Source organism: Aquarana catesbeiana, linkage group LG05 (assembly GCF_042186555.1).
Source record: "Aquarana catesbeiana isolate 2022-GZ linkage group LG05, ASM4218655v1, whole genome shotgun sequence".
NCBI classification, from domain to species: domain Eukaryota; kingdom Metazoa; phylum Chordata; class Amphibia; order Anura; family Ranidae; genus Aquarana; species Aquarana catesbeiana.
In genome coordinates, this window is record NC_133328.1 from 628502883 (window position 1) to 628521625 (window position 18743).

General features: G+C 44.6%; 1 protein-coding gene across 1 annotated transcript in view; it reads right to left on the bottom strand.

The window, feature by feature from the left end:
* PTK2 (protein tyrosine kinase 2) overlaps positions 1-18743 on the bottom strand; it is a gene marked incomplete in the record, with an annotated part of 322618 nt that overhangs the window by 254061 nt on the left and 49814 nt on the right. The window contains 3 exon segments of the mRNA XM_073632301.1: positions 1246-1333; positions 3620-3786; positions 14746-14972. Of these exon segments, the coding sequence (XP_073488402.1) occupies positions 1246-1333; positions 3620-3786; positions 14746-14972 (482 nt within the window).

Below are 18743 nucleotides of genomic sequence, written 5' to 3' on the forward strand. Positions count from 1 at the left end.
TTTTTTAGGTACCATAAGGTTGACGCCATTCCACGAGTGTGCACAATTTCAAAGCACGGCATGTTAGGCATCTATTTACTCAGCGCAACATCATCTTTCACATTATACAAAAAAATTGGGCTAATTTTACAGTTTAGTTCTTTGATTCCTGAAAGTGTCTTTTTTCAAAAAATTGCATTGGAAAGACTGCTGCGCAAATATCGTGTGACACAAAATATTGCAATGATCGTCATTTTATTCTCTAGGGTCTCTGCTAAAAAATAAATAAAATTATATATATATATATATATATATATATATATATATATATATATATATATATATATATATATATATATATATATATATATATATATATATATATATATATATATATATATATATAATTGTATTTATTTTAGGTGAGGGATCGACCCCATGTATATTAGCAACTTGTAGCTTACACTACTCGCATCCCTGTCCAAAAAGAGTGGTGGTGGAGGGGAAGGTTGAGGGAGGTGTTGGGAAGTATATGTAGCTATTGGGGGGGCAGTGAGTACCGAATCTAATCAGTACTTGCTCCCACTTCCACAATCCTTGCCTAGGCGAAGATGACATCCCTTGTTCTGCCCCCCTTCCCTCCTGCAGCCTCCTCGGACACGTCACATGTCCCAGAAGGCTGCAGGACCATTCACAGTGGGGAGTGGGCTGTGATTCCTCTGGTAGCCACAGCCATCTCCCATAATCAAAATGGCAGCACCAGGGCCAAGCAGTTAGAAGAACCGGCTGCAGGACGATAGCACTTGACTCCAGGCACTGATAAGAACCTGATTTTAAAAATTTAGCAGATACAGTATTTGTGGCTGCAAACTTAAAAAAAAAAATATGAAGTTCCTCTTTAATTATATTGCTGAATACAATAAATGATCACGTGGGGATCATCCATAATTTCTCAATATTCTCAGAAAGTTAAAGAGCTAGTTCCTCATGAACGAGTCTACGGCAGATTTCTTTTTCTCATCCCTTTAGAAAGGAAAATGGCAAAGTGTCTGCTGCACAGGAAAACAGATGAGGTAGTGCGTGAAAAGCAAGCAGAGATGCACCTACAGAACAGGCTGGTTTTCTATTAACTGAAAGGTCGCATTGAATACACAAGCCTACTTTGCTCCAGGCAATGGCGCCCGACTAAACGCACTGCAGAGTAGCGATCTGCAGAGATTACCGTTCCATACATTAATTCACCCCCCCCCCCCAGAGGTCACCTACCTGCTGATAGAAGAAATTTAAGGTCGGCTTATCCTCTGCGAATTGGTTGACGAATACTTTGGGCAGATACCGAATCCTCAGCTCATACCTGCAAAAAAGCAGAAAACAAATCAACATGAATGCCGTAGAACACGACATGTTTTTACAATATATGGCGTTACCAGAGACATCACAGTTAAGTCAATACTGAAAACCAACGATGGTGTGCGACCTGACTTCCACCAAAGCCCTTCTAATACACAGTCTGATAAAGTTATTACATTTTGAATTTTAGCCTGCTCTTTAAAAAACAGGGACCGCTAGACGAATAACACTGCTGCCAGTAAAGTACTAAAGGGCAAACAGACTGTGCACCTTGCAAAGTGCAGTTGCACTCTGCAAGTGCAATTGCTCCAGACTTTAGTAAATGAGGTAAAGCTTCACTTGGCAAAGAATCAGGTGCAAGAAAAATAAAAGAAACACATTTTTGCTTGCACATGATTGGACGATGGAAGTCAGCAAAGCTCTACCTCATTTCATAAGTTCCGGCGCAACTGCTCTTGCAGAGGGCGACTGCACTTTTCAAAGTGCACAGTCTATTTTGCCTTTAGTAAATAAACTCCTTTGTCTTTCTACACCAATGCCAGGGGGTGTAGCACAGGAGGCGCAAGGAAAACCCTCTCGTCAAATTAGGTACGAGACCATCCTAACCTTTTATCCACAGGCAGTACAGCTTTATTGTCTCAATTTGTAAAAATGGGAAGGGAGCTAGGATGTAATAAACAGACCTTGCATTTTACCGCATAGTAAATCAATTCGCTTTACATATTTTATTTTCTCGCTCTGTTATCATAGCATTAAAGCATAAAGAAGAAAATGGAAGTGTGGTATTTTTTACATTCAGTCAGAATTTACAACCTTGTTTTTTTTTACCATCTGCTTCCAACGCGAAGGACATAATATTCATACAGCCTGCCACCTCCTATCGCCATTTCTCTTGCCAAGAACGAGTCAGACATTCATTAATATGAAACATTACAGTTCCAGATCAATCTAATTACAGCGAAGCACACAGAAACCGTCTACCACTATCTGCTGTGCATTTTCATTTCCTCGCTTGGCATGAAGAATCGGCGAATGCAGATAAGTTGCTCGTGTTTGTTGGGGGGATTTGTGCAACTTAAAAATACAGATTTGCATAAGACAGACTAGAGAATGAAATGGCTTTTCAGATGAAATCTCTATCACATGGGAGGGATTAATTTTGCTCTCCAGCGGGCATCGCCAGGTTGGAATTGTTCACAGATCAGCTGTGTTTTTTTAATACAAGGTAAAAACCTACCTGGACGCGGTATTTTAGGAAGGTCCCCCCCTGTGCTGCTTCACAGCGTCCAGAGGAACGTGTTCAGAAGTCAGGGGGGTTCAGGTTCTGCAAGGGCCAAGTGATGCTTCTTTACGCTGAACCAAACACTCTTCTGTGTGTGGCAAATATGTAAAAAAAAACTTGCATGGCCTATTCTGATTGGTGCGCCAATGCGCCTCTACGGTGTAAACAAACAGACCTGCGCTGCAGTGCGTCACAATGAACACATGTTTTAAGCAGTGCAGTCCGCCATGTTGCCCAAAAACAGTGCAGGCCCCTTTTTAGTGCGTTTACGTTCGTTAAAACTTTTTTTTTTTTTTTTGTTCTGGATAAAGTGGTGAAGAGTTATAACCCCTGTCAGGTTTTTTATTTCTATGTCTCTATTTTTTTTGGGGGGGGGGGGGGGGGGGGGGGGGATTAACCCTCTCTAGGTTATTCTAGTGACCACTGTCACTAGTACAGAAAGTGAAAGAAAATCCAAAATACTGAGTGGTGATTAGAAATAAGGGGCGAATCCTTCCAATCCTTTTCGATGACAACCAAGAGTTTATTATCCCAAGGCCCCTTTCACACTGGGGCGGTTTGCAGGCGCTATTGCGCTAAAAATAGCGTCTGCAAACCGACCTGAAAGAGCCGCTGCTTTGTCTTCAATGTGAACGCCCCGAGGGCTTTCACACTGGAGCGGTGCGCTGGCAGGATGGGGTTAAAAAAGTCCTGCTAGCAGCATCTCCGGAGCAGTGAAAGAGCAGTGTGTATACCGCTCCTCCACCGCTCCTGCCCATTGAAATTAATGAGACACCGCAGCAATACCGCCAGCAAAGCGCCTCTGCAGAGGCGCTTTGCGGTGGTTTTTAACACTTTCTCAGCCGCTAGCGCGGGGGGGGGGGGGTAAAACCGCCCCCGCTAGTGGCCGAATACCGACGGGTAAAGCGCAGCTAACAATAGCGGCGTTTTACCGCCGACGCCACCCCAGTGTGAAAGGGGCCTAATGTTTTTACAGCGCAATCAGGGGTAGAGGACCATTTAACTTACTTCCACTCATCAGGCGGATGAGCCTGCTCATAATTCTCTCTCACATGAGACACGCCCATATCCGGGTGCAGCCAATGAACCTCCTCGGAGCGCAGGTGACTCAACCGTATTCCGTACGAGGCCACGCACTTCACTTTGTGACTGTCCACTATTTTCTGGATTATACCCTGGAAAGAGAAAAAGACTGCCTCTTTAAAATTCTGCATCGCTATAAAACAAGCAATAGTGCCACCTCCCACTAAATTTACAGCTGGGCCCAGTTTCTCAACGAGAAGCAACAATCCTCCCTCTGCCATTCAGCTGGGGCTGACAGGTCAACTGCTCCATTTCCTCTTTGGGAATGTAACGGAGATCCATTGACAGATTGATAAATCAATAGATAGATTGAGAGATCCATAAATATATCAATAGATAGAACATAAGAATGTAATAATAATGTAGTGATAAAAAAAAAAAGGATATAAATATTATTTCACTTGAAGTATATACAGTATATTAAGGCATGCATATCTGACCCAAAGAGCACAAAAATAGTATATTGCTATTTACCTGTCCTCATTTGTGGTGGCTGCATTAGTTTTCTTTTCTGCATTTTTCTGCATTTTTTTCCCCACCTAGTGAACCTGCCAGTGACACTTCCTGTCATGGGGTGAAAATACTAATTTACTAATCTTTGGGGGAGCAGTGTTGTCACCTCAGGGCAGAAAGCTTGTTATAACTACAGAGCACCATCGACATAAAACGGGGGGGCATTCAGTAGTCCTAACACATTTACTGATACGTTCCTGGATTTCTGGCAGGATCAAAAAAGGTATTTCTTGCTCGTATTGAACAGGCATATAAACAAAATACTTTCAATTGTATATTTAACAGATCAAAAAGAAACAAAGTAGAGAAGTACGTTGTTAAAGGCCACGTTCACCTTTAGGAACATATCCTTAGGGTTTACAGGCACAGAAACTCCTGCTAATATTGGGGTGTGGGAGGGTTATAACCTTTTGTCAGGCTTCATAGAAGAGAGGACCCTCCTCTTCTTGGCCCAATGACAATAGTGTGCACCCTCCTAAGAGGGCACGCTCCTTCCTGACATCACTGAAAGCCTGCTGATAGCGGAGGACATCGACATGTTGTGTTGAAAAAGCCCACCCGCCAGCATGTCCACAAAAGGCACTCCACATTTCTAAAGGTACAGGGTGTGGCACTGATCTGAGGTGTGAAGTGCGTGCACAGGGGCCCTACCTGAGGTGTGAAGTGCGTGCACAGGGGCCCCATCTGAGGTGTGAAGTGCGTGCACAGGAGCCCCATCTGAGGGGTGAAGTGCGTGCACAGGGGCTCCATCTGAGGGGTGGAGTGCGTGCACTGGGGCCCCATCTGAGGTGTGAAGTGCGTGCACAGGGGCCCCATCTGAGGGGTGGAGTGCGTGCACTGGGGCCCCATCTGAGGTGTGAAGTGCGTGCACAGGGGCCCCATCTGAGGTGTGAAGTGCGTGCACAGGGGCCCCATCTGAGGGGTGAAGTGCGTGCACAGGGGCTCCATCTGAGGGGTGGAGTGCGTGCACTGGGGCCCCATCTGAGGTGTGAAGTGCGTGCACAGGGGCCCCATCTGAGGTGTGAAGTGCGTGCACAGGGGCCCCATCTGAGGTGTGAAGTGCGTGCACAGGGGCCCCATCTGAGGTGTGAAGTGCGTGCACTGGGGCCGGTGTGAAGTGTGTGCACAGGGGCCCCAACTGAGGTGTGAAGTGCGTGCACAGGGGCCCCATCTGAGGTGTGAAGTGCGTGCACAGAGGCCCCATCTGAGGTGTGAAGTGCGTGCACAGAGGCCCCATCTGAGGTGTGAAGTGCGTGCACAGGGGCCCCATCTGAGGTGTGAAGTGCGTGCACGGGGCCCCATCTTAGGGGTGAAGTGCGTGCACAGGGGCCCCATCTGAGGTGTGAAGTGCGTGCACTGGGGCCCCATCTGAGGTGTGAAGTGCGTGCACTCGGGTCGATCCGAGGGCATGATGTGCACGCACTGGGGCCCATCTGAGGTGTGATGTGCATGCACTAGGGCCGATCTGAGGTGTGAAGTGCATGCATGGGACTGAAAATGTTTTGTGTGTGCACCAGTTAATCAAAATATACGCACTTATAAATGTATTTCAACTGGCACAATCATCTTATAAATTATTTTATATTAGTTAGTTGAATTTGCTAATAACAGTATAACTACGAGTGCAAATATTGTAAAATATTGTAAAACTTCTTAAGACTACAACCTGCTATTGTACATTGGCACTCTGTTGTCTAATGTTAGTAAAAACGACCCATAAATCTGAACGCTGGGATAAGCAAACATGGATTAAATCAGCCTCTCATCCTGGAGGTTGCTGGGGGTTCCCTGAGCAATGAGGAATTTCTGCCTCTTAGATAAAGTTCCTATTGACACCAATAATCTTTATAGCTGCCTGTAAAGGGGTCATTCTTCTTCCCACTGACCACTAATGTAAGAAACATTCTTCCCTACGACCATCACACTCATGTACAGGGAGTTGTAGATATATTAATTATTAGCAGGGGTTCCCCGAGACTGGAAAGTTATTTACAGGGTTCCTTCCATGTAAAAAAAAAAAAAGGTTGTGAAATAATCGTCTAAAAACAAGAGGCATGTTTCTTATTTGAATCTTGGTGATGTCTTGTGTATCCTATCATTCACCCTTCCCTTTGCCCTCCCCTCATCCATCCACAAAACACATTGTATTCTGTTTACAGTATGCCGCTCATTCTGTAAATGGACAAGGGAAGAGGAGGGGGGGGGGGGGGGGGCAGGTTAAACAGAATCACTTCCCTGTATGAGATCCGGACCCCCCCCAATTGGGAGCACTGAAAGATCAGCACTGGGTGATCTATCCAGCATCAATGGACTATGACCTGTACAGTAAACAGCAGCAATCTGGGGATAGGATAGTCCTCATTAGAGGTCATATATTTGATGTGTGGCGTTTCCAATATACCTAAAAATAAAAATTCCCGGAGTTCTGCTTAATTGATGCTGACCCCTATTCTAGCAAAGAGCCCATATAGCTTATGCAGCCGTGACCACGGATCTCATGACTAAAGAAGAACTGTACTATAATCTCGTATAATAATAATAACTGTGTTACTTCTGACAACCAATCAGCTCTCACCTTCCACTTCCTAATCAGCAACATAAGCAAAAGGATGAAGAAAAGTTGCTTTTCATTACGACCCAATATAGAGCCTCGGACTTCTCTGATAGGAGCAGCTCTGTGAACTGACTGGCCGCCTTTGTTCAATTATTAATGGGTCACAGTCTACACAACACACAACAGTCTACACAACACACACAACAGTCTACACAACCATCTACACATGTGTGGAGCTTCACTTCTAGATCTTCTACAGGTATCAACAAAAACTCAATTGTATCCAGTTTTGCATGAATAAAAAATACTGTATTACATACATTTTGCATACAATATAATATGACCTACACAGCAGGACAAACTGGAAGGAGGGTAGAGCAGACTTTCCCAACCTTTTAAATACAGAGGAAACCTTGAAATTACTTTTAGGGAGCCCCTACCAATAATTGCTATATTACCATATCTTACTATACTCCTCACATTGGTGGTCAGTGAGAAGAATGTTCCTTACATTGGTGATCAGTGAGAAGAATGTTCCTTACATTGGTGATCAGTGAGAAGAATGTTCCTTACATTGGTGATCAGTGGGAAGAATGTTCCTTACATTGGTGGTCAGTGAGAAGAATGTTCCTTACATTGGTGGTCAGTGAGAAGAATGTTCCTTACATTGGTGATCAGTGAGAAGAATGTTCCTTACATTGGTGATCAGTGGGAAGAATGCTCCTTACATTGGGGGTCAGTGGGAAGAATGTTCCTTACATTGGTGGTCAGTGAGAAGAATGTTCCTTACATTAGTGATCAGTGAGAAGAATGTTCCTTACATTGGTGATCAGTGAGAAGAATGTTCCTTACATTGGTGATCAGTGGGAAGAATGTTCCTTACATTGGTGGTCAGTGAGAAGAATGTTCCTTTCATTGGTGGTCAGTGAGAAGAATGTTCCTTACATTGGTGGTCAGTGGGAAGAATGTTCCTTACATTGGTGATCAGTGAGAAGAATGTTCCTTACATTGGTGGTCAGTGAGAAGAATGTTCCTTACATTGGTGGTCAGTGGGAAGAATGTTCCTTACATTGGTGATCAGTGAGAAGAATGTTCCTTACATTGGTGATCAGTGAGAATTAAACCTAAATGATTCACATAAATGTATTTCAATTGATTTCAAGCGGTTTTCATGGACTTCAGCTTTAGTACAGCATCTACCAAAAACAAAATATGTCTGCTGGATGGGCTGACCCAAAGAAAGTAAATGGAATCTGCACCATAAAACACGTGCATTACAAAATATCCAACGGTGCTGCACCTCAGACAGGATACTGTACAGTGCGGTAAACTCAGAGAGGAATTCAGCTTAACAAGTAGAAGACAGCAGGGCAGACATCCACCACATCATATTAATTGTATCAAACGCCAAGGACACTGCTAAAAATAAACCCGGACAACAGTCTGAAAAGTGCCAGATTTCACCTTTACTAGCTTTGAAGTAAAGTAAAATAGAGGAGGTTAGAACATCTGTCAGGTTATTATTTTTATGTTCTGTGATTTCCTGTCCCGGTGACAACTGTTCCCAGTGCCGATCCTGACCTCCCTGGGGCCCTAAGCAAAATTCTGCTAAGGGGCCCTCTACCTGACCCGTGATGCCGTGAGCCATGTAAACCATTTGCCATTGCCACACAGTCACACCTGACAGAGGCCCTCCTTACATCTGGGTCCTCAGAGAGCCCCCCCCCCCCTTACACCAAGGTCCCAAGAGAGCCTCCCCTTACATCAGGGTCCCCAGAGAGCCCCCCTCTACATCAGGGTCCCCAGAGAGTCCCCCTCTACATCAGGGTCCCCAGAGAGCCCCCCTCTACATCAGGGTCCCCAGAGAGTCCCCCTCTACATCAGGGTCCCCAGAGAGCCCCCTCTACATCAGGGTCCCCAGAGGAACCCCCTCTATATCAGGGTCCCCAGAGAGCCTCCCCTTACATCAGGGTCCCCAGAGAGACCCTCCTTACACCAGGGTCCAAAGAGAGCCCCCCTTAACACCAGGGTCCCAAGAGAGCCTCCCCTTACATTAGTGTCCCCAGAGAGCCTCCCCTTACATTAGTTTCCCCAGAGAGCCTCCCCTTACATTAGTTTCCCCAGAGAGCCTCCCCTTACACAGGGTCCCCAGAGAGCCTCCCTCTACATCAGGGTCCCCAAAGAGCCTCCCCTTACATCAGGGTCCCCAGGGAGACCCCCTCTTACACCAGGGTCCCCAGAGAGCCCCCCCTTACACCAGGGTCCCCAGAGAGCCCCCCCTTACACCAGGGTCCCCAGAGAGCCCCCCCTTACACCAGGGTCCCCAGAGAGCCCCCCCTTACACCAGGGTCCCCAGAGAGCCCCCCTTACACCAGGGTCCCCAGAGAGCCCCCCTTACACCAGGGTCCCCAGAGAGCCCCCCCTTACACCAGGGTCCCCAGAGAGCCCCCCCTTACACCAGGGTCCCCAGAGAGTCCCCCCTCTTACATTAGTGTCCCCAGAGGGCCCCTTCCTTACATTAGTGTCCCCAGAAAGCCCCCCCTCTTACATCAGGGTCCCCAAACAGCTGACTCCCCCCCTTGCAGAGGTTCCCTGTACCTGGCTGGTGGAGGTGGGAGGCAGCAATTGGCAGCTCTATGGTGTCCACAGGCAGGGGGATCTCCCTGGAGCTAGTAGTTCTATCTCCGAATGTATACAGCCGAGAGGGGCCTCTGACCCGGGCATCAGCAACAGTGTTCAAGCAGAGTGAAAGTGAAACTGATGCCCCTTCTCTTCTCCTCTCCACTGTATACGCTGACACTCGAGAGAGTCCCAGGGAGATCCCGCCGTCCACACAGGCACCATAGAGCTGCCGATCGCCGCCTTCCACCTCCTCCCACTGCACTATACACTACGCGCTATGACACGAGGGGGAGGCGGGGCCTCGAGTCATTTGCGGGGCCCTACGCAGCTTGCGAAGTGAGCATATAGGGCAGATCCTCCATTCATAGATAACTTGTTTTTTATATAAGCTGCACTATCAGCATCTATGAATGAAGGAGCTGGGCAGACACATCTTACTGAAGATAAATAATGTCCCTTGTGCTCTCTTTTTTTTTTTTTTTTAAACCACTTGACGCCCGTATAAACAGTGGCACTGCTGAGCAAGATCCCGTACCTAGTACGTTATCCGACACTGCCAGGTCTGGGGCGCAAGCGCCCGTCCACCCCCCGCTGTGATAATACACAGCGGGAGCTGATCTGCGGGTACTGCGGACTCTATGACACCAGCACCCGCCGATCATCGAGGCAGAACAATGATCTGACTATGTAAACAAGGCAGATTGCCATTCTGTCAGTAGGGAAGGCTTGGATCTGTGTTCATGCAAAGCAGAGACACGGATCCATGCCTTCCCCTAGTAAAAGGGGCCCCCCCAACACTAAAAAAAACACTGGCTTGGAACTCACTTAACCTTTTGATCGCCCCCTGAATTTAACCCCTTCCCAGCCAGTGTCATTAATACAGTGACAGTGCATATTTTTAGCACTGATCCCTGTATTAGTGTCACTGGTCCTCAAAAACGGTCAGTGTCCCGACTGTCTGCTGCAATCCCGCTATAAGTCTCTGATCACCGCCATTACTAGTAAAAAAATATATATACACCGTATATATCCCATAATTTGTAGACGTGATAACTTTTGCACAAACCAATCAATATATGCTTATTGGGATTTTTTTTTTACCAAAAATATGTACCAGTAGCAGAATACATATTGGCCTAAATTGATAAAGAAATTAGATTTTTTTTTGAATATGTTTTATAGCAGAAAGTAAAGAATAGTTTTTTTTTGGGGGGGGGGGTTTCAAAATTGTCTGTACTTTTTTGTTTATAGCGCAAAAAGTAAAAAAAAAAAAAAAAAAAAAAAAAAAACACAAAAGGTGATCAAATACCACAAAAAGAAAGCGCTATTTGTGGGGAAAACAAAAAAGAACAAAAATGTGGTTTCGGTACAGTGTCACCCAACCGCGCAATCATCAAAAGTAACAGTGGCGTATTGCAAAAAATGGCCTGGTCACGAAGGGGGGGGGGTAAATCTTCCGGAGGTCAAGTGGTTAATAAACATTGTGGCCGTTGTGTGTGCTGTAATGTACTATAGAAGCATTCACTGCATCCAGAAGTGTAGGACACTTCCCATCTACTGCCCGAATTAAAGAGCTTCAACCCCAGGTGCTTTCGCCGATTGGACCACTAGAAATGCTCATCCACCTGTCTCTCCACTTTGGCCAATCAGAAGAAATGCCTTAAATGCATTGATAAGAATACAGGGCTTCTTTTGAATGTTAGAGAAGCACTCAGCCGGACCCGGCTTAATTCTGGCAGCAGATTGGAAGTTGCCCGTACTGGAAGACGGCCCTTCATAATGTAACTAATGTTACTACAGTATATTACAGCACATAGTGCAACTTTAACCACTAACCACAAATCACCGTAGCTGTACGTCAGTACTTTGATGCTAAATACCGTTGTTATTGTTACTGCCATAACCCCGGTGTCTTTAAAAACGGCGGGCGGTTTTCCTTTAATATAAAAAAGTGGTCTCTGTGGCGGATTCGCCGCAAGATCACTTAATTGGGGGGCGGGCCGTCGGTAGCGGTGGAGATAATCAATTCCTCTCCCCTGACAGGCCTGGAGCAGAGTGAGGAAAAAGATGGCCCCCCACTCAGCTCCATAACATTAGATGGCGAAAAGCGACGTCAAACGTCACTTCTGCCCAACGGTCTTAAAAAAAGAGGAATTTTTTTTTTTATTATTTTTTATTATGCAAAAAAAAGAAAATTACATTTAATTAGTATTTTTTTTTTTATTGCATTTAAGTGTAAATGTGAGATCTGAGGTCTTTTTTTGACCCCCAGATCTCACATTTAAGAGGACCTGTCATGCTATATTTCTAGTACAATAAAAGGAATACATTTTTTTTTATTTTTTTTTTTTAAGATAGTGTAAAAATAAAAAAGTAAAATGAAGAAAAAATAAATTTAAGGCGCCCCATCCCGCCGAGCTCGCGCGCAGAAGCAAATGCATGCGTAAGTTGTTCCCGCATATGAAAAGGGTGTTCAATCCACACATGAGGTATCGCCGCGACCGTTCGAGGAGTGAGAGCAATAATTCTAGCAAAAGATTTAAAGTAACTCAAAACTGGTAACCTGTAGAAATTTTTAAATCGTCGCCTATGCGTATTAACACTTTTGCAGTCAAATCTGTGAAATCCCCCACTATGGGTCTTTTATGTGTTCCCAGCCACACAGCATGCCTATTTTTATTTTTTTTATTTCTTACCTTTGCAAGTTTTTTTTGAACAATGTCAGAGTGAGGCTGTCTCAAATGTGTCCTCATTAACATACAATGCAAGAAACCAAGCTTGTAAACCTTTAAACCTTTTTTTTTTCACTTTGTATAAAGTAAGGAACGGTTATAACCCCTGTCAATTTTTTTTTTTTTTTTGCCATCTGTGTCCCATCGCAGAGGTTTTACCTTCACTTCCTGTCCCATAGCCAAACAGGAAGTGAGAGGAAATGTCAGCAAATTAAAGGGAATTCCTTGGGGACCCCCCCCAGGTTACCAGAACGAGTATCCCTATTGGAAGATTTCCCCTCTTATATTTCTGGGGACAACACAAAATTTGTGATTTTCTTTTACTTTCACTGATAATGGTAAACAGGACAAATAGAGAGGGGTGAATCTCCCTAATGGGGACACAGACAGAAATAAAAACTGTCAGCTGTTCGAATCCAAAAAATTAAAAAAATTTAAAAGTTTTGCCTTTAGTTATACTTTAACCACTTCAGCCCCGGACTATTTGGCTGCCCAAAGACCAGAGCACTTTTTGCGATTCGGCACTGCGTTGCTTTAACTGACAATTGCGCGGTCGTGCGACGTTGCTCCCAAACAAAATTGACGATCTTTTTTTCCAACAAATAGAGCTTTCTTTTGGTGGTATTTGATCACCTCTGCGGTTTTTATTTTTCGCGCTATAAACAAAAAAAAGCGACAATTTTGAAAAAACGCATTATTTTTTACTTTTTGCTATAATAAATATCCCCAAAAAATATATAAAAAAAAAAAAAGATATTTTTTTCTCAGTTTAGGCCGATATGTATTCTATATATTTTTGGTAAAATCACAAGTGTTTATTGATTGGTTTGCGCAAAAGTTATAGCGTCTATAAAATAGGGGATAGTTTTATGGCATTTTTATTAATATTTTATTTTTTTTTTTACTAGTAATGGCGGCGATCAGTGATTTTTATCATGGCTGCGACATTATGGCGGACACATCGGACACTTTTGGCGAGATTTTGGGACCATTCACATTTATACAGCGATCAGTGCAATTAAAAATGCATTGATAACTGTGTAAATGTGACTGGCAGGGAAGGGGTTAACCACTAGGTGGCGCTGTAGGGTTTAAGTGTGTCCTAGGGAGTGATTCTAACTGTAGGGGGGAGGGGCTACGTGTGACACGACACTGATCACCGCTCCCGATTACAGGGAGTGGTGATCATTGCCCTGTCAATAGGCAGAATGGGGAGATGCTTGTTTACATCAGCATTTCCCCGTTCTTCCTCTCCGTGAGACGTTCGCGGGTATCCCAGCGGAAATCGAGTCCGCGGGACCTGCGATCACACTCACGGAGGACGCGGCGGGTGCGCCCGCACACCGCTTCTTAAAGGGCAACATACAGGTACGTTAATCTGCCTGTACGTGCCCTTCTGCTGACGTATATCGGTGTGAGCCAGTCGGCAAGCGGTTAAATAATTTGCTGAATATAAGCATCCTTCAAAACCTCATAAACCTATACTGTACAAATATTGTTACTAGATTTTGCTTGGAGACGAAACCATGTACAGTAATACCTTGGTTTGCAAGCATAATTCGTTCCAGAAGCAGGTTTGTAATCCAAAGCACTCTTATATCAAAGCCCATAAGAAATATTGGAAACTCAGATAATTAGATCCACAACCATTTATTCATATAAAAATGATCAAAATATGAGCAAAAATCTCATATTAATACTGTACAGTACTGTAGTAACACTGTACCTCAGTTTTGAAAAAAAATAAAAATTAAAAAAAAAATTTAAAAAAAAGGTGAAGAATCGCAATTTAAATGTAAAAAAAAAAAAAAAAAAAAAATAGATATACACTCACAATGTTAGGGAGTCTGGAGCTCATCCACGTAAAGCCGCTGTGTATGTTACAGTAAAGTCGCTGGTGTACAGTATACAGCGCTATATGTGGCCAGAGGTTCGGGGGTGTTGGCGGCTCTCAGAGCTTCCTGGAGAGCTCGGAGACACTCGGGAACTGTTGACATCACTTCCGGGTGCTCTGAACGCACGTTACGCCCGCCCCACCCAGCTGGGAGTGTCTCCAGGTGTCTCCGACAGCTTTAACTGTACATATACACAGTGGCTTTTACATGGATGAACACCAGACTCCTTAACATTGTGAGTGTAATCCTTTTGTTTTTACAGTAAAACTACTGCTCGTATATATAAAGACAGCGCTTGTGTATATCAAGACAAAATTTTAAAAAAATCTTGCTCGTCTTTCGAAAAAAGCTTGTAGACCTCGTTACTGGTAAACCAAGGTATTACTGTACCATAGAAAGATTTGTGTTTATTATTATTATACAGGATTTATATACCCTGTTTCCCCGAAAATAAGACCTAGCGTGATTGTCGTTGATGGCTGCAATATAAGCCCTACCCCCCAAATAAGCCCTACCCTGTTTCCCCGAAAATAAGCCCTACTCTGAAAATAAGACCTACAAGGACTTTAACTAGGACTTATTTGGGGGGTAGGGCTTATATTGCAGCCATCACCGACAATCACGCTAGGTCTTATTTTCGGGGAAACAGGGTAGCGCCGACAGTTTACTCAGCGCTTTACATTAGGTTTAGGACTAGGAGTTCTGTAGATCCAGAAAGAAAGGCCACACACTCACCCTGACGTCTGTGGCGTCCCCGTGCCGGATATTGCTGGCCCATGTCGCTGGCTCACTGTTGGTTTCAAAGTAATGGAAGACTTTCAGCACTCGCTCGATGGCACCCGGTGAGCGTTCCATGCCGGTGCTCAGGCGGGACTTGGCGTTTGAGCTGGGTGCATGGTTCAGGTTGGGATCCAGGTAAGCCGCAGCCATGGTCTTGTTCGATGCTAGGTGTCTATCATATTCTGCAAGGGAAGACAAAACGACCGTTAGGGGGAACCAACGAATAATCACTATAAAACACACACACTGACACAAGCAAAAGCAAAGAATTAGCCAACACTTTGAAGTAACTTAGCAGGTATCACTTCTGTGAATAGTGTACAGTTTGGTTCTGTGAAATTATTTTCTTGATGTGCTTCTCCGAACAAAGAAGAGAACGGCACACAACCGAGACACGATCGTCTGCGTTCTAAACTATGGCAGCCGCCCCCCATTAGGGGCACACGGGCACCACCCCCCTAATCCATGCGCCCAGCCCCTAATCTATATGCAGGGCGCATTTACTGGCAGAGAAAAATTTTTTTACTATCCAAAGATAAAACGACAAGGACAGAAGATTTAATAGATGGAAAGATGAAAAAATGAAAAAAAATTACAGTAGTTCCGCTATAAAGCCTTCAGCTTTCTACATTTCTTCTTTAGAAAGTGCACATCATGTTAGAAATGTTTTCTTCCTGTTTCAGCAGTGGGAGGGGAGTCTGGGCATACACTGTGTGAGATGATTGGAGGAAAGGCGCACCCCCCCACATAGGCAGAGGAATGAAGAAACTTGCAGAGCTGTGAATAGACAAGCTCTCTGCTTATCTCTAAGTTCCCTCCCCGAAACAAATTTCCAGCTGCTTTTATCTCCTATGTCTAAAGCTTGTCAGACGTTATGCTGATAACAAGAAGAAATAGAAGAACGGAGCAGCAGAAAGACACAGGACTTAGGCTGCATTCTCACTACAGCGGTTTGAATCGCGGGAGCGGATTTGCCCGCGATTTGACAGCGCCGAGGTGTAAATAACAAACAAAACGCGGGACTCGCATTCGAGCTGCCATTCATTTGAATGACACCTCAAATCGTGGTGCTGGTTTGCCGTAATTTTCGAGTGATAAAACATGCTGCAATCGCAGTGGGAGGCATGTCGCCCCAAAAATAGTTCAGGAGCTACTTTTGGGCCACATGCGTGTGGCGATTGCAACACGATTTATCGCGCGGCAGACCCGGCACCATGATTTGAGGTGTCATTCAAGTGAATGCCATCTCGAATGCGAGTCCCGCGTTGTCATTCACACCTCGGCGCGGTCAATCAAATCGCGAGCATATACGCTGCAAATCTGCCCACGATTCAAAATGCTGTAGTGTGAATGCAGCCTTAGAGGTTTGTGGAGAGAGAAGTAAACGCTACAGATAGATGTGCCCAGGTCAGATTTCATATAGCTAGCAGCGATTTACCGCCGACGCCCCCACTGCCCCACTGTGAAAGTAGCCCAAAGTTGAACTTTAGTCAGAAAATGAAGTCCTGCTAGATGACTTCAGGCTGGCCCATTTTCCAGGTATGGCTATGTAAAATATTACAAATGCACTGTCTCACCCGGCTCTGCACATGCTCGGTGGTTCTCCATTTTTAGGCATTGCCAAATTTGTAGAGGCCAATCTGCTGGCAGCCTTAAAGGGGAATTAGACCCTCCTTATCCTTTACAGCCAAGGAAGCCGCTTCTGTTTGATCTGAAACTGCCATGGTGCTGCACATGTGATCAGTTATGCCACCAGCCATTGGATGGTTTGACAGTTTGGTTGAGGACACAAGCAAATCTGACCGTTAGAAATCCCAGCATTCCATGTAAGTGTCTTTTGAAACCGTTAGATCAATAGGTTTAGGCCAGCTTTATGATTTACTTTTGCTCAGGGGCTCTGGACTTCAGCAAAATGGCGGCCTCCAGCAAGAAGAAACAGGAGCAATGCTGGAGGCAATTTATAGCACACACTAATTTGGTAGTATAATTATTAATGAGGAATGAATGTTCCTTGCTAAAGAACTTTATTTTTTTATCAAGTTGTTATGGGTAAAGTTCCACTTTACGGGGGGGCAGTTGGCATTAACACACCTCAAATGCGCATTTTTGTTGCCCCCCCCAACCGTAAGGGCTCGTTTAAACTTGCTTCAAAACAAGGCTTCGGACATGCTTTGTTAAAGCTCTCTGAACGCCAGTCAAAGCTCCTGTCAATGAATAAAATGGTTAGTTTACAGTCCTGTTTACACCTTGCTTTTGCTTGGGGCTTCGACGAGGCTTCGGTGGGGCTTCGACGAGGCTTCGGTGGGGCTTCCACGAGGCTTCGGTGGGGCTTCCACGAGGCTTCGGTGGGGCTTCCACGAGGCTTCGTCAGGGCTTCCACGAGGCTTCGTCAGGGCTTCAATGAGGCTTCGGTGGGGCTTTGAGCGAGTTTTGCCATAGACTTCTATGGAGGCTTTGAAGACGTTTTGAAGCACCACTAAAACTACATGGGGTATAATTTTTGAACTGAAACCGAATCAAAAGCAAGGTGTAAACAGGACTGCAAGCTAACCATTTTATTTAGTGACAGGGGCTTTGACTGGCGTTCAGAGAGCTTTAACAAAGCGTGTCTGAAGCCTTGTTTTGAAGCAAGTGTAAACTAGCCGTTAGTGTGTGTCGAAGCCGAAGCAAGTGTAAATGAGCCCTAAATGAAGCCTAACAGCAACAGTGTTCTAGTATTCCTCCACTCTAATCAAAACTAAAAAACTCAAAAAATTAAAAAAAAAATAAGGTTTTGCGTTTAGTTATGCTTTTACTGCATATCACAGCAGCAAACGTTATTTTTCAGGCCCTTCTTCAGCTGGAGCAGAATGTTCCAGTTTATTGTCCTACTGCTGAACAAGGTGGCAGCTGGACTAAGCATATGGAATACCCTCCTAGGTCTACAAGAAGCCATATACCAGAAACATTCTGCAAACACTAGTTACATTAGAGATCAGACAACCATAGACAGCCAAGCCCAGGGCAGCAATACTTCCTCTATAGGAAAAAAAAAGGTAAAAAAGCAAGGATTAATATCTAATCTAGGGTCTAAATCCTACCACCATCTGGAGGTCCTCTGCTCATTACAGCTGGCAGCACGCCTCCCACACACAGTATGGAAAAGCTAAGAGTTATAAACAATAGAAAAACGAAACGCGTTGTATATAATCACATTAATTATTATAAAGTAGTAACGTTTCTAAGCATCTCTGGACACACATCAATGACACTAGGGGAGAGAACAGCAGCTGCCAAACCTGTGGACACATCACACAAAACAATGCGTTCTCTTTACACCTGCCATGTATCCTGCTGCTCTGTATTTAACACTTGATTTAGGTGATAAAAACAAAGTGAATCTGTCATGTACAAGGCAAGATTACAGTGTTGTGGAACAGATTCAATGTAGAAAATGGGGATTTTAATTTTTGGATTTATGTTGCTACTGCCGAGTTATCGATTTTCTATGTTTTCTATTGAAAAGTGGACCCTGTCAAAAAGAGAATTAAGGGGGCTGCCACTGCTGATGTCTCCTAATGTTGCCTTAAATTCCTGCTGATGGTTCACCTTTAAAATGCTTTCCCCATTCACCGACCGAAAAAAAAAAGACGTTTTTGACACTCGCACCATGTTGTGGCTCCACAGAATTGAAGCCAGATACAGACAACGAGCATTTTTAGAAGGTGGCCAGAAATACATCCTTTATAAAGGGTGTGCTTTAATGGCTCCCATACCCATCTCATTACAGGTTTTTATCAAAGAACAGCTGCAAACTAAAAGGTTTGCCCACTTGCCTACTGGGCACTTCTACCCCCTTCCTGCCCAGGCCATCTTTACAGCTTTCTGCGCGGTCGCATTTTGAATGACAACTGTGCGGTCATGCTGCACTGTACCCAAAGTTTCTTTTATCATTTTTTTCAATAGAGAGCTTT